Here is a 26742-nt window from a genome sequence, read left to right on the forward strand (position 1 = left end):
AAAGCTACATATTAAATTCTGTTGCTGAAGAAAATGATTATTATAAAATGGAATGCAACTTCATATATGACCCATCTTCTCAACAGTATGAAGAATACTTGCATAACAAAACCAGTTTTAGATAATCCAAGATTTTAAAAACAAGCAAGGTGTTTTGCTATTTTCTGAACGTGAAGCTTGTTTCTTACAAGGGCCATAATGAACCAGACATTTTCCTTCTTGGAAATACTTGAAAGGATGCAAAGGGTTACAGAAATGATAACCTACTTATGTGCCTGAAGATATTTAGCTGTTCTCGACTGAGTGATATTACCTTGATAATTATGAAATATGCACTTGTAGAGGCAAGTATTCAAAAAGGGAGGTATGAAAAGTACACTTGTTGGAAAAAATGCCTCCTATTTTAAGTCAGCTTGGAACAAAACAAAGCTTGTTTTTCATACCATTTCTTTCCTGCTGTCACTGGAACCATTGTAAGGTAGGTTGGATAGGACGTAAGTAACAGCACTGCACACCAAATGTGTAGGTTGTCCTTTTTAACCTTCTAAAAATATGCTGACTGTTGACACATGCTTATAACTTTCTGCTATTTTGTATCTTTAAATAATTTCTGAACCACTATTTCAATAAAATTGGATTTCGATGGGGCTAAAATAAGCCCATCTGTTTCATGACTGCATAGGTTCTCCCTCAAAGTTGTATGAAAGCATCACCTAGCAGGTCTTGAGCTGGCAGAAAAGTATTCTAGCAAGTATTCTGCTGCCCCTATTGAAAACAGGGATGTCAAACCCGGTCGCATCACGGGATGTATCGTCACATATCATGATTGGTTTTGCTCTTGTGGAGCTGGGGTGGGCATGGCCTGGATGGGCTGTATCTGGTCCAGTTTGACACCCCTGTGCTACAACAATGAGGCCATTAACTGGCGAGGTCCTTATTTATGGTGGTCAAAGTAGGGAACAAGAATAGTGGGTTCTGCAAATTTATTCCCCAACCATTAAGTGTTTAACCCTCTCTTACCCGTTCTGATCCCCATAGGACAGGATGGGCCAAGTTTAGTAGGATTAGCAAATAGTGGCAGGGGCTCCATCCAGAGAGACTTTACTCCACACAACTTTTTCTGCCTGTTAACTATTCTCAAGCTATTTCTGTGTATGGCTATATATCTGGGTTCTAAAATATTGAAAGAGAATAGCACAGAGGAGGAGCACAGGGGTAATGATTTGATAGCTGTTCAGCAGGCTATTTTGTGTGCAGAAATAATGCTCTTTTGAAACAGCATTAATCCTTATTTAAAACAACAACAACAGCAAATCATAGTTTAAAAGCACAGAGGGACATGCGGAATGAAGTGGGAGAATTTAATTCCATAACTAGAACTGCAAGAGAACAACAGTACATGCAGTGAATGGCCATAAGTCCAGTTCTAACCTCAGAATTAGCCAAACGAGGAAGTAGCCGTGGGATGATCATACAGAACCTACATGCCAGAGTAGACTTCTTGAATTTTGTTATTTTGTTTTCCCATAGTCACCAAACAGTTACCATAGTATTTAGTGTCACCAAAGTCAGAATGAAGTAAACAATGAGATTGTCTTTCCCAACACAGCATGTCATTGTGGAGTTACAGATGAAGGAACTACCACTGTATAATTCTGGTCCTGGGAGCATTTACCATCAGGAGGAAGTTCTATTGTTCCTCAAACATAATGATGATAATAAACAGTAAAAGAAACCTACCATAGCTATATAAAATCCTTATCTACTGTAGCAGCGGAACAACTTCAGAACACTTACTGGCAGGATATACCCAATTGTCCGTCTCCCAGGACAGCCTGTTTATTCTTTCAAAATAATTGTAATCTTGTCTAAATTTCAGGTTTAGAAGCGTGCCAGGAGCACGTTTTTAGGATCAGCTCTTCAGAAACTCCAGTTACATTTTCTAAGGGAAGATGATTCTGCAGAAGGTAGGCCTCTGCCACCTATTCCAAAGTGGATGTGGATAGCAACTCACAATAATTAAAGGGAAGGGATTTGCCTGCAGGAGCCTAAAGCAGCGAAGTGAGCAGATTTTAGTTCCAAGCCACATCATCAGCTAAATGATCAATAAAGTCTGCCAGATCATGTCCACAGCAAAGATTGCGTTGGGAGAGGAGACCATTTTCAAATGCCTCAGATATGGGCCGGGGATGAGACAAAAGCCACTTAATGAGTACGTGGCAGGAGAAAAATAAATGCTAAAGCATGGTTATGGTTGGAGGGAGGTGAGAAAGACTCTTGTGATAAAAAGCTGAGCTCTTTTCATTTGAACCATCCTTTTTACTGAGGAGCTGGGGAAAGCGTTTGCAAGCATTCTTTTTCAAGTATTTGCAAAGCTCATCGGGTTTTTACAATAATCTGCAAGGGATGACTGAAAACTCAGATGAGGTCTGTTACAAATAGAGGGTGTTTACCGACTCTTATTGCGGTTGTCATTTTCTGTTTCTATTTACACTAAATCCTGTATTGCCATTTTGGTGAAACTTTAATTCCTGGGCTAAATACACATGATACCTCATGTAAGCAAGCACATAACTGCAATATATACTCTTGGCATGTAAGCTCACTGGTTAGGTTTACTGCAGTTTACCAACAATTTAACAAAGCTGTTACAAGCTTCTGGCCTGATATTGTTTCCAATGCTTCAGTTCCAGAAAAAAAATTACCCAGCTAATAATCAAATCTAAAATATGCTTCCTTTCAAATTCCAACATTAAATGAAATTTAGTTTCAGGTAAAATGCCTCCTCTTTATGATATTATTCTGAGTAGCAACATTTTCATTCTGTATTTAGAGAAGGAATCACGATATAATTCCTTCTTTTTTCAAATTCCCTCCTTTGGAAAGGGATCATAGCTTAGCAAGAGAGCATAAGCATTTTATACAGAAAGTCCCACATTTGAGTCTTGGTTTTTAATTAAAAATTCAGATAGGAGATGTAAAGGATTTCTTTCTGCTCAAAACCCTGGGCAACCATTGCCAGTCAAAACAGTAGTGGATTGGACTGACAAACAGGTATGTGGAAGTTTTCTATGTTCTACAAGGTACTCTATTTCTTTATCCCTGGTAGAAGCTACATAGTTCAATTAGTGTGGATAACAAATTTACTTGGCAGAGAAGCTCTTCTTGCCAATTCTATTTCAACCAGGCAATCTGCAAATTCAATATACAGCAGAGACAGCTGCTTTAATTTCTCTCTTCCTCCTTCTAATTCAAATTTCTCCTGCCCAGAGCACTGCAGTTGTCATGGGATTACAATTCACAACATCTATGAAAGGTACTACTATGTTTTCCCCAAAATAAGATCTGATCTTGTTTTTTAAGGGGGGGGGGGGCAAAATAAGCACCAGGTCTTATTTTGGGGGGATGTCTTACTGTCCAACTTCTTCTGCAGCTGCTCGCAGCCACTCGCAACCAGACACTACATGACTTGTTGTGACAGGAGGCTGCATGGTGTGTTGGGCAGTTGCATGTGCGAGTGGCACCTCTGGTGCGACGTGCGACATGGTGTCTTGCCACAAGCGGCAGCACCAGCACAATGAGCCACATGGCATGTTGCAAGTGGTGGCACCAGCATGATGAGCCACACAGCATCCTGTCACTCGCACCACTGGTGCGACGTGTAACATGGTGTCTTGCCGCAAGCGGCAGCACCAGCACAATCAGCCACATGGCATGCAGCAAGTGGTGGCACCAGTGTGATGAGCCACACAGCATCCTGCCGCAAGCGGCAGCAGAAGTGCAGCAGCACAACAGATGTTGGGGTGTGGGAGGCCTGGCCATAGTGGTCCTAAGGTAAGCGGATGCGGGGCACATGAGCAGTTCCACCCCCTCACCGCCACCCTAGCTTGATTTTTACATATGTGCCTCGCCCCACCTTGTACAACCAGATGGTGGCTGGGACTTAACTATGATTTATTTTGGGGGTAGGGCTTATATTAGGCACAGGCATGAAAATCAGGCTAACTTTCTGAATTGAAAGTCATGTTACCATCTTTTGTTTCCACCAGCTCCATGTGACCATCAATGTTGCTTCCACTCTCTGATGGCTCCACCTGCAAAGAACAAAAAACAATCCCCATGACTAAAGTTGAGAAAATTATAAAGTATTGGGTTGAAGAACTCTTCTGCTGTTGGAAACCTATATTTTGTGTTTGGAGAAATGTGAGAAAATGATGGATGGTATAATGAAAAACCATGAATATTGATGTATCTATTGTTCTTGGAATGTTATCAGATTTACAAATCCTCTCTAAATAAACAGTTGTTTCTTTTTTTTATTTGATTTCAGGCAAACAGCAACACAGCTTGATTGGAACACCAGGTACACAAAACTTGGAGAAACTTGGTCTTTCCACCAAGCTTCCTCTTTGCCCAATGGTTGGTTGATTAGCTTAAAACATGTTCATTTAATTATAATACTGATATTCAAATAAAACAAATATAGCAGTATGTTCTATGAAATGTCCTTTTACTCTCAGTTTAGCTTTCTTAGCTTTCTTTTTTAATGATCCAGCAAGAAATCTATTGGGGAAAGACATGTTCACTACATCCAGGAAAATACAGCTCTTTTTATGTGTCCCTCTTGGGGCAGGCCATGTGGAAAATTAACTTTAAAAACTCCTTGGCATCAATTGGCAACAAAAAAGGGAGTTAGATACCACCCAAATAATAATCAGACCACTCCCTAAAACTGCACATGAGTTAGCAGCTTCTTGTAGATATTTAAAAGCATACAGAATCCTACAGAGCTGAATTAAGTGGCATAATGTATTGGAACAACATAGTGGTACTATTTCAGCCTCTTTTGCTGGATGGAAATACCTGGGATTGTAGAGTTAATCATTTGCCTCCCAGAATCATTTAGCTCCCATTCCCACCATTAAAAAAATTGTTGGGTCCATAAACGAATGAGTTAAGTGTTATCTATGGATACTGAACAGTATCACTTTCATTGAACAAATCCAAGTTGGAATAGAGGTAAGCAATTTAATAAGCAAACTGTTTTGCAAATGTATCTCAGCAGGTTATTGGGAACACTCCCTTCTCTTCTGCAGCTCAGAACATAGTAGCTCCAACTTAAACAACATCAACAACTCCCTAAGGCAAGTTCTGTGCTGACTCCCCAGTAGGAAAGAAGACCTTACTACCATCAGAGTAGCCTTTTCCTCTAGGTTATGTTTGACTACATTTGTTCCATGTTTCCCATCCCAGATAGACTTCTGTGGGGGTGTATGTGGTAACCCCACATACAACCCCACAGACTCACTGGAGAAGAGCCTAATACTGGGAAAGATTGAGGGCAAAAGAAGAATGGAATGACAGAGAATGAATTAGCTGGATGGAGTCACCGAAGCAGTAGGCGTGAGCTTAAATGGACTCCAGAGGATGGTAGAGGACAGGAAGGCCTGGAGGAACGTTGTCCATGGGATTGCGATGGCTTGGACACAACTTCACAACTAACAACAAGAACATAGTTTTATATATGTTATAAAGGCCAGTAAACACTCAGCTCAACTCAGTAGCCCTGACTCCACCCTGAAACAAGGAATTAAATGATTGTAAAAAGAAAAAAAAAGAATGCTTTTTTAATATAATGTTTTCCTCTGGGTTTGAACAGTACTAAATCTATATGCTCTCTTTAAAAGCAATTTGAAACAAAGATAAATGGATACAAAGAAGTGTTGTTGTGAAAGGATGGAAAGATGCTTGAAGCTGTTCTAATTGCAGCATCCAAAACAGGCTGGAGTTTTCAACCATTTTCCTGTTTTGATGGTGGGACTTACTTCCCTTATATAAGCAAGTAGTTTTAAAATATTATGCAGCAGAACATTTAAGAGCTACTTTTTAAGCATCCCCTTCAAAAGATAAGGCATACTTTTGGATTATTGAACCGCTGGACGTCTGGAACGTACTGATTTCCTTCACATGGTCCCTCTGGATAGAGGCCACTTGTTTCTTGGATTACCTAGGAGGGGAAAAAACACGACGTAAGCAATTTTGTGTCTTATGGCCAGCTACAGCTTTTATTTTCTTCTGTGCTGAAAAGCATTCGGCTAATTTTAACCGAAGCCGAATTCAATTTAAGCAAAGCAATGTTTAAGTTAAGAGATATGAAAGTTGAGCTGTTTCAGAAACTTGTGCTTGCGAGTGAAGCCTAGGACACATATATAAACAGCACACCAAATCAGAGGATGTGCTGGGCAACCCCCTCCATTGTTCTACTCTAATTAGGAATGGTTTCTTACGTAACAGTCTCTGGGCATGTCAGTAGAGATATCAAGATGCAAAACACTACATGAGCCAACAACAGTTTTTTTTTTTTAAAAAAAATCCTCTTTCACCTATTAGAAGAAAATGATTTTAGTTTCTGTGCTATATTGACCACTGTAGATTAAAACCACTCACGAGAGGCATAGAAGATTATCTCAGTTTGGGCTGACAAAGTGACCCTGTGTTATACCAATATGAGTGCGTACATGTATTTTTTGCTGTGGTTAGTTTAATTTAGAAACAGAGGCTTGGTCTTTTGCCAGCCAGTGTTCTTGTGCTTTTAAAAGATTTACCAAACAGCGTGTACTTGCTTTGTACTTCGACATTTTTACTTGACTATAAATTATTAAGCATTTCCTTGTGTTTTCACAGCTAACCTCAGTTCAGAGGTCTTCGGTATGGAAAATCAAGATGATCCAGATGCAGAAAAATCAAAATAATAAGTACAGAAATATCAAACAGCAAGGGCACGGCCACATAACATTGAACATTTATCTCTTGAAAAGCTTAGAAGCACAGTAATGTGTAAGTAAACCTGGAAATTAGAGGATCAGTTATAAGCATCATTCACTTGGTGGCGTCATAAGTTTAAATGGTTGCCCAATGAGTGGTCATAACTCAAGGACTACCTGTATAAAATTTAAATTAACGTTATTGAAAATTCTCTAAAAATATATTAATTTAACAAGGAACTTTGCTCTTCTAAATCATACATTTGCCCTTGGGTTCTAGTGAGCTCATCAAGTATATTTTCCTAAAGGCATTGTGTGTTTCTTTAAGAAAAAGTCTTAAATCACATGGCTGGTAAAACACAAGAACACTGGCTCCCAATTTCAGTATTGGCATTTGCAATTGTGGCTTCAACAAATCCTTCAACCTGGAGTAACAGGCATTGCCAAAAAGGGGGGGGGGGCTCCACTCACTCTGAGCCATTGTTCTGCTTGGTCTTTACTTTGCAAACCCAAGACGATCACGTCTGCGTTCGTGGGGATGATCTTCAGCTTATGTTCCTGCTTTCTCAGATTCTTCTCCTTGTGAATGACACTGCAGCTTACCAAATTAACATCCAGCTGAGGACTGTGGTCTTTGGAAGTCTTGTAGCACTGGGAACAAAAGAAATATAGCAAGATGATTTATTACTTTCGTTAACATTATTTAAAACATTTGTTCAGCTGCCCAACTTAAAACCAACTCTTGGGTGGCTTACAACCAGTCAAACAATAAATAATCATAAAGCAAAAAAATGATAAAACTAAAAGAAAAAGAAGAAGAAAAACTTGGCCCCAAAATCGCACTTCCCAGATGGTACTCAACACAGTCTCATCCCACTCTGAGTTCATCCCACTCTGAACTCACCCTGTTGCAACCCTTGGGGGAAGAGCCAGATCTTAATTGCTCTCCTGAAGGTTAAAGAGGGAAGGCTGCTGGTCTCAGGGCCAATGGTGCTCCTTAGAACAGAGATTGCAAAAGAAAAGGTGCTCCTCTAAGGACCCACAAATAGAAATGTTTAATGGAAAGGACTTGGAATATGCCTACCCTATCTATTCTGATGGACAGGCAGATGCCCCAGAGAGAAGAATGTGTACAACTAACTCATGCCATGTTTAATGGGGACTACACTTGCCTAATGTCAATATCTAAAGAAATAGGCTTGCTATTTACTAAATGTCGAATATCTAGAGACAGTATTGCGATTAACAGTATGTCACAGGTAATAAGTAATATTTATTTAAAGTGAAGCCAACTGACATATGAAAATATGAAATAAATGTTTCGTGAAATAATGAATGAAAACAGAATTGCTGGGAGTTACAAATCAAAGATTAAAACTATCCAATAAGAGTAGAAGGAAGGCCTCTACCAAACCTTCACATTTAATACAAATTTTACATGTGCCATGTAACAAAGTTTAGATATACCTAAACTTATTCAAGCATACATTCTCATCACCAATGTTGAAATGATATTTGGGAGGAAGGGGAGGGGGAAGCAGTTTGTTATTTATCTTAAGCATTAAAATCTCTAAATTAGAGTATTCCTTTGTCTTATTTACAGTATTAATATCTTAATTATAGTATTCCTTTATACTATACTTCTCCCACAAGAATACATGTGATCCACACATGCTTCTTTCTCAACAAATATATTGGAATTGAGAATAGAGCAGAGGTGGGTTCCTACCAGTTCAGATTGGTTCGGCTGAATAGGTAGTAACTCGGCTGGCCATGCCCCCAAACCGGTTCTATCTGTGGCACCATAGGCGTCACGATCTTGTTTTTTTACCTACTGCTCATGTGCGCACAGTGCGCATCAAGCATGTGCACGCCCAAAGTGCATGCACGCCCAAAGAGCATCCCCGAATGAACCGGCAGTAGCCAGAACTCACCCCTGGAATAGAATAAGGTTACCTTGGCTTTATATTTGTGATTTCTTCCTGTGTCATACTATGTACTACTGTATACCTCATTTCCTATCTGCCCAAACAGCTCTTCTGCAAACACTTGCAAACACGATTAGCTCTTATTTAAAGAACAGAAAACCAAGAAACTTTCCATAACCTACTAACTGATTGTCAAAGGTAGGATAATAAAATCTGTAGTCCAAAACATCTGAAAATTATGTATGGTAAAAGTAAAGTTGCCTTCACATCCTACTTATAGGCTTCCCAGAAGTATTTGTTTGTTTATCTGGAGGAATCAAGTTTTTAGACTCTTTGGATTTATTTGCCACCTCTCCTTTCTGAATTCTTCATGTTCAAAATTTTAACAGAAAAATTTCAAGAATAATTTATATTTTAAACATAGCTTCTGGCTCACCAAATACTTACCAACAGTCTGTTGTCTTTAATCATGCAAAGCTGCTTGGCCCACTGGCCCAACCATTTCTTTCTCCAGAGAAAAGCACAGATCCGGGCATCTTTCATAAGTTCAATAGATGCTTCAGGTGATGGCCACTGATGAGGGGCTGACTTGCCTTTACTGCTCTCTTCCTCATCGTAGGATTCATAGGAGCTGCTGACGGCTTCATCATCTGCATCCAAGGGAAAGAGACCACTACATTTACATCAAGGTTACAAAGGGATTAGATTTTTCTTTCTTCTACTATGTTAGCTCCAAAGCATTCCAAGGTGTACCACAAAGATAAACAGAAGTAAAGATAATAGTGCCCTTGCTGACCTTAATGGGGACACTAAAGAGATAGGTCAAGGCAGTTGTGATAAAAGACTTCCGGTTCCGGCGGCTACGGCGACAGGCAAGCCTTTGCCTGCTCCCGCTCTCCCGGTGGGCTTCCCCCGCTTCTGGGGGGGCACAGGACGCCCCGGAGAGGTGTCCTGCCGAGGGAACGGCTCGCGGAGGGTCCTGGCGTCGGCGGCGGCTGGCGGGGGCTTCTCCGCTTCGTTCTAGGCACCGGGGAGCAGTTTCGGAGGGCGCCCGTGTGCGCGCGCCTCGCCCCATGCCGATCGGAGAACGCGCTATTGAACGAAGCAGCGGCAATGTGGTGAGAGGCTTCCCTTCTCCATTCCCTCTATCTTGAATTTATGGACCTTTCAGCATTTTTTAAAAAAAAAGTACTTTCGGACTTCTGCTAGAGGTGCGGCTAGAGGGAGGGGGATTTCCCCCCCCCTTGGACAAGCGGCTTGAGAAGATTTTGCTTTCGCCCCCAGGGGAAGGAGGAGGGGGGAGAGCCAACTAATGATGCCTCACCCTCATAAAAGTGACTTTCATTGGACTTAGCTCCAGAACCTATGGGTGAACTGAGAACTTTTTGAACTTTTAAAACTTTATTATGCCTCTGAACCCAAAGCTGGCAGGGCAAGATGGCACACTTCCGTTGTCTTCATGAACTGTGAAACCTGACTCCACCTTTAAAATTCAGGCTTCCGGTCTTTGTCTCCGAGTCACCCAGAGGAATCTCTTGTGGATTGTTCTTTTCTGAACTCTTTGGGGAAAAAGTTTTCATCTATTGCCAGACTGACTAAAGAAATCCCCATCTGTTTGGATCTTCTGCCTTCTGGACTCGCCTGCCTGCTCTACTTCTCCAGCTGCCCAGTCTCTATTTTGACTGATTTCCTTGCTTTAAAAACCATGTCTCCAAAAAGACCACCTCCTGGAAAGCCTGGATTTGCTACTTCTGCCCCAACGTCTGCAACGTCCAGCCCAGCTACACAGTCAAAGATAACAGAACTGATGCAACCCAAGACTACAGAGATAGACTTTCAACAAATGCTTCAACAAATTCTACAGGGCCAGGAGGAAATTAAGAAACAGTTAAGGGAAATGAAAGATGAAATTAAACAGAACCAAGCCCAAATCTTTAAGAACTCACAGAGACTGGACCTTGTGGAGGGTGGGGTGGCGGAGGCGAGGGGGTGGGGTAGAGGCTTTACAGAAGGGGAACAAAGAACTTGACATCCAACAAATGAAAATAGAGTTTGAGAGAATGTCCTTTTATCTTAGATTTCAAAATGTAATAGAAGCAGATGGGGAAAATATAAGGGACATTATGACTAATATTTTAGCTGAATACATACACAAAGACAAACAGCAGATGGAATGGGAGATAGACCTAGCTTATAGAGTGAATTCAGCATATGCCAGAACACATAATGTACCCAGGGAGGTTCACATTAAATTCCTTAGGAAAACCACAAGAGATGAAATTCTGGGAGTGCAAAGGGGGCAAACATTGACATACTGTGACAGGGAGATAACCATTCTAAAGCAGATTCCCAAAAAAATTAGGGAAAAAAGGAAAAATTATTCGCAATTGGCGAATAAATTATACCAGAAGGGGGTGTGGTTTAGATGGTTGATGCCTGAAGGTATGCTGATATTCTGGGAGGAGACAAGAATCAGAATCAATACACCCATAGAGGCACAGGCCTTTATGGAAAAAAATAAAGCCAACCTAGAAAAAACAGAAGACACCACAACGGTCATACAGGACACGGGAGGGGCCGGAGCTCTGCCAGCGGGGGGTGAAGGGTCAACACCAAGAAAGCTCAGATCACAAAAATAAATAAGAAAATCACAATGTTATAAACAGACCGAAAGTAAAAATGAATTTATAACTAGACTATATATTATAATTATATAAATTGATTGAAAATTATTCTTTCTAGAATTAAGATGCTGACTTTTTATGATTATGTATTAAGATTTGATATTTTGATGTAACCTAGGAGTTTGGAGGGAGGGGGCGTCTGCCACATTTGCAACTGCCAAAATTTGTAATTCCACCTACCCTTTTCCACATAAATGTTTTTAAAAAAACCAATAAAACTTTTTGAAAAAAAAAAAAAAAGGCAGTTGTGATAATGATGACTCAAATAAGCAGGGGATCGTGGTCCAAAACGAAGAACTTTCTTTGGAAAGGCGAAAAGGGGAACCAGGTATCACACATCAGTCGCAGAAGAAGATCAAGGTATGTAAAAAGAGAAGTCACCTTCTGGTTGGTGATTCAATCGTAAGAGATGTTAATTTAGGAGAGGATAAGGAGGTTTTAAAAGAGGTCAGGTGTCTGCCAGGTGCTACTGCCAGCAGAGACAAGAGGCGTATTCTTAAGATAGTCAAGAATGCAAGTAAGGACTGTGACGTTGATGCTATTATACATCTTGGCACTAATGATCTATCCCAGAAAGATGTACTTTCTGTGCAGAATGATTTCCAGAACTTGGGGTATGAACTTAATAGTATAGGTTGTAGGCTTATCTTTTCAGAGGTTTTACCTGTATATAAGGAACAAAAAGGGAAGGGCCAGCGTGTAGCAGAGTTTAATGTTTGGCTAAAGGAGTGGTGTAAAAGGGAAGGCTTTGGTTTTATTAGTCATGAAGCCTGTAGCTGGTCCAATTAAAAACTGTACAAAAGAGATGGGTTGCACCCATCCAAGAAAGGAACTGAGTTACTTGGCATTAAATTCACAGATTTTCTTGATAAACATTTAAACTGAAGAGCGGGGACAGAGAATTAATAGATACAGAACATCTCTGTCCCCAGCAAACTAAAATTCATAGGGTTATAAATGCATGTAACATAGATGTGTGTGTGGGTAAGATTATCACTCCTGCTGTCAAGCAAAACCAAGCATGTAATAGTGATTGTCATACCATGTGCATGAATCACACAAGTGGCAAGAAAATAGGGGCAGTCAGGCATAATACAGGTTATGTAGACAGTAAACACAAGGTCAATCAAAATGGACTCAAATGTCTATATACCAATGCACAGAGTATGAGGAATAAACAGGGAGAATTAGAAATTCAAGTAAAAGAGGGCAGATATGATATTATTGCCATTACAGAAACTTGGTGGGATGAAACTGACAAATGGAACATACAGCTAGAAGGATTTAAATTATTTAAAAGAAATAGACCAAATAAAAGAGGAGGTGGAGTTGCACTATATATAAGAAATAACTATGTCTCTACAGAAATAGAGCACAACAATAATGAGAACTATCTTGAATGCATTTGGGTCAATATTAAAGGTTGTGGGGGAAATGACATTGCCATAGGTCTATACTACAGGCCACCCAACCAAGCAGAGGAAGAAGATGAACTTTTTGCTAGTCAGCTAACTAAGGTATGTAGGAAGCACACCACAATAGTAATGGGAGATTTTAACTACCCTGACATCAACTGGGAAACAAACTCTGCACCAAGTGGAAGATCCAACAGGTTCCTAACAAACCTAGCAGACAACTTTGTTTTCCAAAAAGTAGAGAAGGAAACAAGGGGATCAGCCATACTGGACTTAATTCTCACTAACAGAAAGGAAATGATAGAAGGTGTTGAAGCCATAGGAACCCTGGGGGCAAGTGACCATGCAATATTGGAATTCAACATTATCCAAACACAAGTAGTAGAACAAAGTCAAACTAGAGTCTTGGACTTTAAGAAAGCTAATTTCAATAAACTTAGAGAGAGCTTGGGAAAAATTCCATCAATGAGAATCCTCGAGGGGAAAACAACTCAAGAAGCTTGGGAAATTTTGAAAAATGAGATTAGAAAAGCCCAGTCTAACACAATACCAATGAAGAAGAAAAACAACAGCTCCCAAAAGAAACCAGCATGGCTGCATAAACAACTATCTGACAAACTGAAAGACAAAAAAAGTAAGTATAAAAAGTGGAAGGAGGGGGACATAACTAAGACAGAATATCAGCAAATAGCCCGAGCCTGTAAAGATGAAGTGAGGAAAGCTAAGGCTCACAATGAAGAAAGGCTTGCCACAAAAGTAAAAATTAACAAAAAAAGCTTCTTCCAACATGTTAAAAACAAGAAAAAAGTTAAGGAAACAATTGGTCCATTGCTAGGAGAAAGTGGCAAGAAGGTGACAAGCAACAGGGAGAAAGCAGAACTATTTAACTCATGTTTTGCATCTGTCTTTACACAAAGGGATAAAACAGTCCAACCTATCAAAAGCAGCACCACAAAATTAGGAACACAAATTGAAATAGGGAAGAAAATGGTAAGTGAGCACCTGTCTACCCTAGATGAGTTCAAATCACCAGGACCGGATGGATTACACCCCAGAGTTCTGAAGGAACTAGCAGACGAGATCTCAGAACCACTGAATTATATCTTTCAGAGATCCTGGAACACCGGGGAACTACCAGAGGACTGGAAAAGAGCTGATGTGGTTCCCATCTTCAAAAAAGGGAAAAAATTAGATCCAGGAAACTACAGACCTATCAGCCTAACCTCAATACCAGGAAAGATTCTGGAAAAAATAATCAAGCAACGAATTTGCGAACACCTAGAAGCAAACAAAGTAATAGCCAAAAGCCAACATGGATTTGTCAAAAACAGATCATGCCAGACTAATCTTATTGCATTCTTTGATAATGTGACAAAATTAGTGGACCAGAGGAATGCCGTTGATATAGTTTACTTGGACTTCAGTAAGGCTTTTGATAAGGTAGACCATAACCTACTACTAGATAAAGTAGAAGAATGTGGGTTAGACAGCATCACCACCAGATGGATTGGTAACTGGCTGACCAACCACACTCAACGTGTAGTTCTCAATGGAACTGCATCTACATGGAGGGAAGTATGCAGTGGAGTACCCCAAGGCTCTGTTTTAGGCCCAGTACTCTTCAACATCTTCATCAATGATTTGGATGAGGGAATAAATGGGGAACTCATCAAATTTGCAGATGATACCAAGCTGGCAGGAATAGCCAACACTCCAGAAGATAGGCTTAAGATACAGAAGGATCTTGACAAACTTGAACATTGGGCACTATCTAATAAAATGAAATTCAATGGTGAAAAGAGTAAGGTTCTACATTTAGGCAACAAAAACGGAATGCACAGGTACAGTATAGGTGATACCTTACTCAGTAGTAGTAACTGTGAAAGGGATCTTGGAGTCCTAGTGGACAACCATTTAAATATGAGCCAGCAGTGTGCAGCAGCTGCCAAAAAAGCCAACACAGTTCTAGGCTGCATCAACAGAGGGATAGAATCAAGATCACGTGAAGTGTTAATACCACTTTATAATGCCTTGGTAAGGCCACACTTGGAATACTGCATTCAGTTCTGGTCGCCACGATGTAAAAAAGATGTGGAGACTCTAGAAAGAGTGCAGAGAAGAGCAACAAAGATGATTAGGGGACTGGAGACTAAAACATATGAAGAACGGTTGCAGGAACTGGGTATGTTTAGCTTAAGAGAAAGAAGGACTAGGGGAGACATGATAGCATTATTCCAATATCTCAGAGGTTGCCACAAAGAAGAGGGAGTCAAACTATTCTCCAAAGCACCCGAGGGTAGAACAAGAAGCAATGGGTGGAAACTAATCAAGGAGAGAAGCAACTTAGAACTGAGGAGAAATTTCCTGACAGTGAGAACAATTAATCAGTGGAACAGCTTGCCTCCAGAAGTTGTGAATGCCCCAACACTGGAAGTCTTTAAGAAGATGTTGGATAGCTATTTGTCTGAAACGGTATAGGGTTTCCTGCCTAGGCAGGGGGTTGGACTAGAAGACCTCCAAGGTCCCTTCCAACTCTACTATTGTATTGTATAAAGATGGCTTGAGAACTTACCAAGTTTAAACCATCACAATATGTTCAAGAAAATATGGCAATTTTACCCGCATTCCACTTTGATCAGCATGCAGAAGATCATTATCCAATCCAATTTTTAAATTTGATAATAATAGCCATCATATATAGGCTGAAATCATAGATAGAACACTAATATAATTTGAAAAGTGAATGGCATGAATCACATTCATATGAAATAATAATTTATGTGCCATCAGGTTGTTTTTGATCCCAAGAAGATAAGTAGAGTTTCTCCATTATGATCTATCCCTAACCCTTTCTTTAAATCATACACCCATCAACCCTTGCATTAATTTTGATAGAACTAGTACACTAATAATTTTATTATTAATTATTAATTAATTATTATTAATTACTTATTAATAATAAGTAGGTTAGTTCACTCTATTGTGTTCTCTGTAGATGTTCTCTATCAGTGTGAGAATTGAACCTTAAAAAATCAAGACAGGAAGAAAATCAATTCATTTGAGCTGTGGTGCTGGAGAAGGCTGCTGCGTATTCCTTGGACAGCAAAGTTTGCCTAACGTGAAAGTACTGGATTGCATAACACCAGAAGGCAAAATCACTAAACTGTGTCTAGTGATCATCATCATCATCAGTTGCACTGTATTATCTATCAGGGAACTGTTCACATTAAATATACTTGTCCCCTTTTTTCAAGAGGCAACTGGACTTTCTGAAGAAGCTTCTTCAGAATGAGGAGTGAAATATCGTCAAAGAAAAACCCGAACGTCCAGTTACTGCTTTAAAAAAAACACCTTTGGGACAACCATGACTTTGAATGACTGAGAATCTCCATAGACATGAAATATACTTATGAATTTGTTTGCTAGATTTAAAGATTGCCTTTCCTTTAGAAGCTTAATTCACCAAATACTGCACTCAGTCCTCTGGACTTTCCCCATATAACAATCTTGCGAGGCAGGTTGCATTTAAGAAAACACCTGGCTCATTGTTATCTGGGGAGCATTCTGGACAGAAGATTGGCATAACTAGATTAATCAAGGCCATTTTATCTTTGTATTCACAGTCAGGAATTTTCTGAAAAACCCTCATCAATGTGACCTTTAATTATTCAGAGAATTGTTTCGATTCTGTTTATCAGAAATAAGTCAAATTACATTTTCCTGTCATGTAGATGCAGTGATAGACTTAATCTTGAATTTAATCAAAATTACAGATATGGGACACAAAAAGGCCAATTTATCCTTGTATTCTCAGAGGTGAATGCTATGAATTGGATAGTCTAATTGTTTTTATACCTCCTCCTCCTCCTCCTCCTCCTCCTCCTCCTCCTCCTCCTCCTCCTCCTCCTCCTCCTCCTCCTCCTCCTCCTCAGACTTGTGGACACAATGCTCTGACTTTTTTTCATTTGACTTTATCTCCAATTAGTTTTCTTGTATTCTTGAATTTAGACTATGAAAGGAGAACTTACAGTCTCTGGAGAGCCTGCTGTTCCCCAGCTGCACTTCAATGAGCCCCAGGAAAGAGCTTCTGAATGCTGACAGAGAGTTGCTTCTTACAAAGCAAAAATGTTCTGTCTAGAAGCACTGAGCGATTATAATTGATCATGACTGATTAAGGCATTGCTTTTAAAAATCTATACCTGGTGCTATTTCTTTATTAATGGTCCTAACATGGATATGTTTTAAGGATAAAAATAAGATCTGGTGAAAGACTCTTACAAAACAACTGACAGCCAGGGCAAGAATATTCAGATTTTAAAACATGCCAGACCCATAGTTAACATAACCTAGATTACTCTCTCAATAACCTGGATGCTGGTCTGGTCCAGAGGTGGTATTCATCAGGTTCTAACCAGTTCTGGAGAACCGGTAGCGGAAATTTTGAGTAGTTTGGAGAACCGGTAAATACCACCTCTGACTGACCCCACCCCATCTATTCTCTGCTTCCTGAATCCCATCTGATCAGGAGGGAATGGGGATTTTGCAATAACCTGGAGTGGGGAGGGAATGGAAATTTTACAGTATTCTACCCCTGGAGTGGGAATGGTATGGAGATTTTACAGTATTCTTCCCCAGCCACACCCACCAAACCATGCCCACCAAGCCATGCCACGCCCACCAAGCCACACCCACAGAACCAGTAGTAAAAAAATTTGAATCCCACCAGTAGCTAGGATTATGGCTCTGGTCCCAGTAGCCATAAACTTAACATAAAGATATGCATGATGAGAGATGAAGAAGGAGAAAAAGAAAGACTTCTGAACATCAATTTCACTGGTAGTGAAAATTAGACTCAGTCTTCTAAAAAACTTAGAACAAGCTCTTTATGGTCATGATCAGTGCAAATAAAATCAAATGGTGCTGATTCAGGCTAAATAGCTAGCATTCAATATGTACTCTGAAGGATACAGCCTATATTGATTGTCATGATTTACTTGTGAGGCTGACAAATGGTTGCAGTTCAGCTTGGAGGACCTCAGCACTGCAATCATTAGACTCAATGGACAGGCCAAGGTCAAAGTAGCTCAAAAACCTACCCATGCTGTCTGAAGAACTGAGGCAATTTTAAATAGAGGAGAAAGATGCAGCATGAATATAAAGTCTTAGCGCGTCCATAGCGATATCTGTAAAATCTATTATACCAAGGGGAAAATCTAACTATAATGGCATCAATATCACATTGAGCTGAATAGGACCTAGGCAATTCTGTCATTTAATGTCCTTTTTCAAAATTTACTTAGCAGTATTACATTTTGAAAATCTCTTCTGCCATGTGGTTGAACTGATTGTTTTTAGAAATAACGGTTTTCTTTCTTTCTAGCACGCAACTGAACAAAACAACAATGAAACTCTAGACATATACAATTATGTACCATTCATAGAAATACTGTAAGGCTCAGCTTCTTCATAGTACCCTTCTGGAGATTCGTTTTTGAGGCCCAATTGTAGTTTTGATTCTGGAATCTGTGCAATATAAATAAAAGACAGGAAATAAGAAGATAAAAAGTTTTGAAGCAGGTTCTAAATGTTCTATCATCAAAATTAAAAAGAACATTCTCTTATGAAAGCAAGATATATTCCGTCCACAGAACTTAGTGTAATAAGAAATTTCGTATTAAACCAAGAACAAAAGGCAAGCATTGTAGTGTAACAGTGCTACAGTTATAACGCTGTATATTTTTCTCTGAACATGAGTCAATGGAATTTTCTGAAAAACCCTCATCAATGTGACGTTTGATTATTCCGACAATTGTTCTGATTCTGTTTATCAAAAATAAGTCAAATTACATCTTCCTGGCATGTAGATGCAGTGATAAAGTGACTTACTCCTGAATTTAAGCAAAGTTTAATATACAGTACTGTGGTGAGCCTACTGGGTATTTTGGAGGATTTAAAATGACTCATGCCCTTCTTTGTAACTTAAGGTGGTCTTGATTTAGCTAATATCTCATCTTGCAACACTGTCAAAATACCTGCCCAGCAAATTATCAGACTGTTACAAGGCATTGGAATACAATTTCCTTGGACTTTATAACTGAGCTATCATGTGTCAAAGATCTGAATATCATTCTGATGGTGGATGAATTCTTTTTTAAAATGGCATATTTTATTATCTGTTGTAATCTCCCTTAAGCCTTGAGTTAGCTTGCCTATTCATTCAAAAAGTTTTCTGGAACTACGGTTTGTCCAAACAATTTCTTACAAATGGCATCAATTTGTGACACATTTTGAAAGTTGTTTTAGTTACTGTATATTAAGCTTGATCCATCTTCCAAATAAACTACACTGAGAGGACAAATTCTACATTAGAATACTACTTTTGTTGCTATGTAAATTACCAGAAAGACATCTAGCCTAATATTTTATATAGAACTATATTGAGTTATAAGTGAGCGCATACCTCCACTCAACTAACACAATTGCATGTCTGTGGCCACTTATAACTGTCATCTCATCTTGTAATTGAATGCTTTCCAGTGCTCCCCTCTTATACCATAAGTTCAGCACTCTTAAGAATCAAGTGGATTCCACTAAAATATCTTACAAGTTCTCTATTATCATCACCTAGAAGGACTCCCTGACCACTGTTAGAGAAACTCACCTGAAATGTCTTCCCCACATACATGCATTTAAGAAACTGGATGTCAAGTTTACTGAACCTTTTCCCATGGCAGCACAGTATAGATCCGTTTTATAACTTTTTGCTTACTGCCATGTTGGAAATGCATCTATTTGTACACCATGCTCTTCCAGTTCTAGAATGTTGCACTGCATTTTGCACACTTCTCCATCAACACCATTTCAGTGGTGGGCATTTTTAAATGCATTTTGAACTCTCAGTGCTGGAAGGACAGGCTGTAATATTTGCTTCATCAGAAGGTTTACTTGGCAGTGAGCATTCTTGGGAGTGGTAGATGATATTTGTGTGCCAGATCTCCTACAATAGTTCCTTCCGCAATATTGTTATAGGTGTAAGGCAATTGTCTGGATAAACAATCAGCCTTCGGCATCAATCAGCAATTCAGATAATTTTGGGATGAACAGGTTTGGGTAAAGGAACGCAGACATTTGAGTGACAAACAAAATAGAGACGGCCCATTCAATTTGCTGGGGGTATAGGAGATATGGTGAGGCCTATTTGTGAAGTCTCTTACACTTGGAACTCTCTATCTTGAAACCTGTTTATGTTGATTAGAAAACAAATCAAACCGCCTTATTCCATTACTATTAGTACAGCTTTTAAAATTGAAAACTTTGAAATGACTTAGAGCATTTTAAAATGAATCTCAGCCAATTAGCTTTAGACTGAATTTATACACATCATTTAAGGATAAGCCACATCAATACTCTATTTGCAAAGGATTTCCAGCACCAATCCCTAACTTTCAAATACCAATAAATGAGTGAGGATATGCCCAGTAATTAGAATATTAAGTGGTAAGCTTTAATTTAAAATAATGACAAAATAATTGCTTTTGATTGTTCCCTTGGTAAAATATTTACTCCCTTTGAAAATGGTTAAATGGAAAACAATAAACACTAATGTAAAAAAATGGTAGGTCCAGTTTTTACAGTATTTATAGACAATCTTTAGAAACCTACTTAAATATTTAAAGTGCTTAAAAACCACACTGGAGTATTAAACTATGTTTTCAGTAGTTGGATCTAGGCAGGAAACCTGATTGTGATATACATTTATAGTTAGCCAGGACCAGATACTATCACAAAGTCTAGAAAGATTAAAATAGTTATCTTGCTCTACAGTCTTAAAACAAACATTTTTGTTCTTTATTAAATAAATTTCAAATGGACCAAAAAGAAAGTGACTTCTTTGCATTGTTTCTATTAACAATGGGAATCAGATGGCGGTAAGAGAAAGAATAGTTTCATCTTTCAATCAGTTCAAAGCTCAATTAATTACTTTCTGCCAGGAATATATCACTATTTTCTGATTAGTTCTGGAACTGAGAACAGGAAGATTAATGTTTTCTGCCCCATTCTAAAATTAAACAATTATCTGGCATTGAAAAATAAACATTACTGTTAATTTAAATACCTTTGTTTCTGACTCAAGTCCTTACTTTTTGTTGCTTTGATTTACAGATAAGAAAGTACAAAAAAAAAATTGGGAAGAGGATGGGCAAGAGGATTTAAAAAAAATGTTTCTGAGCCTTGTTTTCTAACTCTATTATTGATTCTTTGATTCTCCCACAAATCAAAGTCTCGGGGGTTTTCTGCTATGGTTGTCATTTTAATGCCACCGAGTTCTTATCAGTCAAAAGGAAAAGAAAAGATTTTTTTTTAAAAAAATGCAATCAAATGTCAGGGGAAAAACACTTCCTAACAGCAAGACCAATTAGCCACAAAGATTGTGGACGTCATGGGATGTTGAAACAGGGGCTCGAGAGTAGCACTGGAGAAGCTGTAACTTAGAATGTTGCACTTAGTAAGAAACTGGATTTGAAGAAATTAAATTCAACTCAGCAAAAAAGAATATGAATATACTGGAATAAGTATTTTTTGAAAGAAGTCTAAATAACAGGGATACCCTACTTATAAACCAGCTTTGTACAGCCTGGATATGCTGTCATAATAAATTTTCTGTTCATCAGAAAATTGGAAAGAAACTAATTCATTGTTCCTTGTGCAGGAGAGATTAGTTGTCACTCATTCTTGTGTCTCATCAAAATGAACCACATCGTTTCCATTTTACTACTTTAACTTCTATCTATCGGTGAGGAACCTTATGGTAGCTTGAAAGATTGTAGAACTTTCTCATCTTCAAGACATTTAACTATATGGATTTTTTTCTTTACTATCTTTCCCAGTAAAGGGTGTTGCAATCAACATTCATTTGGGAGTAAGATGGCTCTTATTTGGTCTGCCATACCAACAGAATTATTTGATTTTCTTCTGCAAGAAAAAAAAAAACATGAAAAGCATCCAGTGCCAGATTATTCTTTCAGTTTCCTTCACCTTTTTACCAAAAGGTATTTTGTTCAAGAAAAAGCTTTTTTTTTCAGACACCTAGAAGCTATCCAGTTATTTCTATGGCTATTAAACAACTCGCTCTTTCTGATCTTGGTGTTTATTATGAAAAGCTGATAAAAACCACTGCTAATCTTATCACTTCACCTGATCAGTGATAACAACTTTGCATCAACAACAGCTTCTTGCTTACATGACACATACATTTAGCCAGACTAGCAAAGGGTGGATATTTTTCAGATAAACTAAATTATCAGATATTGGTGAATTTCAGGCGTTACTGGAATTGCTGCACATATTGCTCCTATCTGTTTGGCACATTCTATAGATAATCTACATAGTAACAAACTTCAAATGCAGATAGCATTAGTCATAGCGTTAATCCCTAGGCAAATATTTCTGCTAGAGTCCTTTTTACTGATTTGACTAAGAAGCAACCAATCAGCTTCTTTGATTCTCCTCTAAGTTAGAGTAAAAAAGATCCAGCTATGACTTCTAATTTATTTTGTGTGTTTCCTTTGTGAACTTCAATATTGTTTGGATGATGGTCTCTCTTCCCTTCCCTCTTAAGTCTCTGCAGAAGATGTCAAAGAAACACATTTAATTAACTTTCTAATGAACCTTCCAATCTTGTCAATGGCACTATAATCCACTTTTACCATTAGCTGAAGTCAAGCAAAACTTGAGGTTAAGGCACCTCAAATTGAGTATATAGCCTGCTTGGAAATGAATGGTTAATAATTTAGTTATTTCTGCAAAGACTTAGTCACCACAAAAGTGTTTCAAAAAAGTTCTAGACAGACTTGCAGGAAGTAAGCTAAGTTATTATACACTCTCAAGGGAACTTCCAAATGTATATGTGACATACAATCTACAAATGCCTATGCCCTAATGTTAAATAAGACAAGTATAAAGAAGTTAATGAAAAATGCATCCAGCAATTTATAAAAGGGTAGGGGTTGTTTGAGCATTATTTTTCAAAGTTAAACTTAACAACTCTCTCATTTTTCCATTGTGGAAAGAAACAACCTATACAGTGCTTCAGATCCAATTCTAAAACTGATGCTTTTGTGTGATTATTCGGTGTGGGTAGGTGTGTGTATATCAGGGGTGGGTTGCTCCTGGTTCGGCCCGGTCCAGCTGAACTGGTAGTGGCAGTGGCAGGAGACTCTCCCTACCCACCCGGACACTTCTGCGCATGTGCAGAAACATCACACACGACAGAGAGAGCATGCGGGCACATGAGCGAACCAGTAGTAAAACTGGTACAAACCCACTACTGGTGTATATACACAGAAATAGCCCATGTACACTTCTTTAAAACAGTCACAACCAAGTGTTGATAATGACCTAGAGGCTTGCAAGTAGAATTCTCTTCTGGTTATTTATGAATTTCCAGAGCTTGCTTTGAAATCCTCACTGATGAATTGTTTTGAAACAGATCCAATCTTAGCTCCTGGGATTTCCATTCTGAAATTAACAGGAATGGTCAGAGTTGCTCCTAACAATCGAGTAATGTGTACAGGATTCACTTCATGCCTTTATCCTCTTAATTAAATACAGGAAACATAAATAATTCCCAGAATGGTTACTGGCATCTACTGTGATTGACCAGCTACAATCTTAAGAAAACCTTAGCTACAAATAAGGTTGACAAGAAAGGGCATGAAAGAGAAGCAAGAGTGGATCTCATAACATAAGATGTGAGATTCTTACCAACTACAGCCCTAAAAGTGTAGAGTTTCTTTCCTAAACAAAGGTCCCTTGGCAACAACTTTATAGTCTTTGCAATATCAAGTATCATGTGGTGATCTTTTGATTATTTATTAGGTTCTTTTATCTAAATCAATGCCAGTTTTATTCTCTGCTCCTTTAGCAGCTATTTAGTTCATTCTTGTTTTATACTATTTTTATGTTAATTTTTAACCCACACATTTATTGTATACTGCCCTCGCAGCTTTTGCTGTAGATTACCTAATAAATTTAGAAATAATAAGTGAATTAAGAATTAAGTGAAATGATCTTTCTCCTCAACCTGACAGCTAGCGAAAAGCCTTTCTTTATTTACTCTTCTACAAATGAAGAGATGGGCAATATTTCCCACCAAACAAGTGCTAGTATGTATATAGAGCAACCTAGCTGTAGTTGTTGTGGTATAACATGACTATGAAAAACTAGCACGTGTTCATCAAAAGTCAGAAAAGTTGTCTACCTTATTTAATGCTGCATGCATGCACACACACACACACACACACACACACACACACCAGGCTTTAAATAGAATAGCTTGAACTATTGAATTCTTATGTATTCCAGTTTGAATTTCCAGATCCTAGACCTGATCTTCTAGACCAGTGCGAGGTAACTTCTGACAAGCTAAAGGTTGCTGAAATAGGACTTCCAGCATGCTGGGTGCTGCATTTCATCAACAGAAAAAGAGGAAGAGAAGAGGTTGTCTACCTGCAGCTTGAGTGAAAATGCCAATTAGATGTTAAGTCACCATTAGCATTTACATATCATAGGTATAACAATCTGCCTCCAATCCAGATTCACCTGTGTTAAAGCACAGAATTTCAAAGAAATTGTATTTAGGAGGGGGAGGGGAGCCTTTAAATATACATTACATTTGAGCATCTACTGTAATTTTTAAAATTACAGAATAGTAATAGGGAAAAGGATGGATTGAGCATTTGGAAATTGCTGTCTCTAAAAACAGCTTCTCATTCTACCCAGCCCGCCAAAAAACGGTCAGTTATAACTATCTAGTTGAATGGACTAAAAACACTACTTGGACAATGAAGTTGTACGTCTTAAAGTCATTGTTTTTCTCAGGCTTCCTTTCTCCAGCTACCTTGATGGGATCACTCACGCCAAATCCTTGCAGCAGGATTTCACTGTAATCATCCGTCTCATCACTCTTTGACTGCAGTTTACACAGCTATTTCCTCAGCAGACCACCCACAGGTTTTCACTTCCTCCCACACTAGGTCCATGCTGTACGTATATTTTCTTGCAGGTTTTCTCTTTTTTAATGCACAAAGTACATCACGCATGACATTCCTGAGCTTTTGTCCGTGACCTCAGTAATGCAACCTCATTTCACAGTATTCAAAAAGAGCAGGAACTGATTTTCTTATAAGACAAATCATGCCAAATGAAGCCAAGATTAAACAAGTGATCAAACAATAGGATTTTGATTTTCTCTAATATTCTGTATAATAATTAATAACAAAAAATAGCTGCTATATAGAGTCAGCAGCTCTATAGAGTCAGACAATTATCAACGTAGCTGGGCAACAACAGCAAAAAGAATAGCTAGGAAATATTCAGGTAGGGCTATCTGTGAAATTGATGAAAATAAGTTTTTTTGCTAGTTTTTTAACATTTATAACGAAAATGAAAGTTCAGTTCCGGCAAAAATAAATAGTATCCCCACATGGTTTTCTCTTTTTTTCTTGTGGTATTTGTGGGTGTTCTATGAACTTCAACAAATTTATATATCTTGCAGGTTACTTAGAAGATCTTCAAATTCTAATGTATTCATGTGTTTTTATTTTTAAATAATATATCAGGGACTTACTATTTTTGAATGTGGAAGATCTGGCAAGCTTTTCTGTGGAGGATACAAATACTGCTCCATTTCTCCATTAGTCAACGAATCCTGGTAACCTAACATCATAATCCAAAGAGAAATCACAACAAATAAATGGTAATTACATATAATTATACTCAGCTACAATCTCAGATGCTTCACTTTTGTTTTGAAAGAAAGATATGATTAATTAGCCTCCTTAGTCTAGAGCACCATAATGGCAATTGATTTCACTCCAAAAATATGGTGGGGGAAAATAATACTGCTCAAGACATACACTTTTGGTGCTTGCAGAATTATGCGTACAGAAATACTTCAGTACTTCAGTTAACATTGAAAACTGCAAAGTCCATTATTTATAATGTTATAAATAATCAGTCTACTTATAAGGCCCAGTTGATGCCTAAATCAAATTTTTGTAAGTATTCACCTTTCCTTACTGTTGCTAAGGATAGTTTAAACTATCAGGTTATTCAGTCTTTTCAGTCCAAGAAAGAAAAACCTGACTGGGAAAAAAATTGTGGTAGGAGAGTAAATTCTGCCAATCTGATTTTCAGCTAATTTGCAAATGTAATATGGTACAGAACAAACTATTTCATTCTTTGGGATTTGACAGTGTGTGGAAAGAAATGAATAAAACACCTGTTTAAAATCCCTCAAAAGTGTATTTCATAATGATTATAACCAGATTAAAACATGAGATGTTTTCGTCGTCCCCCCCCCCCACCAAATTCAACAAACATTGTGATTTTTTAAATGGATTCAATGACTTTTAAATGATAAATAAGAATAAACATGATGTAAGTAAGCAGTTTAACAATTATCTCCTATCTGGACATGTTTGCTGGGACGAATGGAAGTTGAAATGCAAAGCACGGAGAAAACCACCAAATTGCTTATTCCTGGAACAGAGAAAACAAATTATATTTTCCCTATTTATAACCTTTCCGGTGCAGTAACCTACCTAAAACAAGTCTTAGTATATTATAATGTATCTCCTAGAACTCTCTTTAAGTTTTCCTATCAGTGTGCTCTAGACTGACTAAAAATTGTGAAGGACATTATCCAAAATATGACAAGGATAATATACTGCAAAAGACTGACGGGGTCAGACCTGTCATTTTCTGGTATGGTGACATAAGAGAGATGCACATGATTTCTATAGTTGGAAATTATGTTTATGTGCAGAGAGGTTATATTTGAAATCACTTCAAGCATCCCTATAAATATGCCAAGCAAAACTTTCACTGAAAATAAGAGTATTCTAAAGTTGGATGGTCTGATAGCTACCCAAATGGTAAGCAGTGGTCA

At 38.3% G+C, this 26742-nt stretch overlaps 1 protein-coding gene and 1 long non-coding RNA gene across 2 annotated transcripts in view; one reads left to right on the forward strand and one right to left on the reverse strand.

Annotated features, from left to right (window-relative positions):
* AFAP1L2 (actin filament associated protein 1 like 2) overlaps nt 1–26742 on the reverse strand; it is a 90480-nt gene that overhangs the window by 12328 nt on the left and 51410 nt on the right. The window contains exons 4-9 of the mRNA XM_081956175.1: nt 25420–25508; nt 18224–18314; nt 9140–9342; nt 7236–7415; nt 5918–6007; nt 4031–4094 (exon numbers count right to left, since the gene is read on the reverse strand). Of these exons, the coding sequence (XP_081812301.1) occupies nt 4031–4094; nt 5918–6007; nt 7236–7415; nt 9140–9342; nt 18224–18314; nt 25420–25508 (717 nt within the window). The remainder of the gene's footprint in view (nt 1–4030; nt 4095–5917; nt 6008–7235; nt 7416–9139; nt 9343–18223; nt 18315–25419; nt 25509–26742) is intronic.
* On the forward strand, nt 12–7208 carry LOC309393697. Its single transcript, XR_014175638.1, has 3 exons — nt 12–3054; nt 4331–4419; nt 6685–7208. It is a non-coding gene; the product is annotated as an uncharacterized lncRNA (long non-coding RNA).

Source organism: Natrix helvetica, assembly GCF_964273705.1.
Source record: "Natrix helvetica genome assembly, chromosome: 5".
NCBI classification, from domain to species: Eukaryota; Metazoa; Chordata; class Lepidosauria; order Squamata; family Natricidae; genus Natrix; species Natrix helvetica.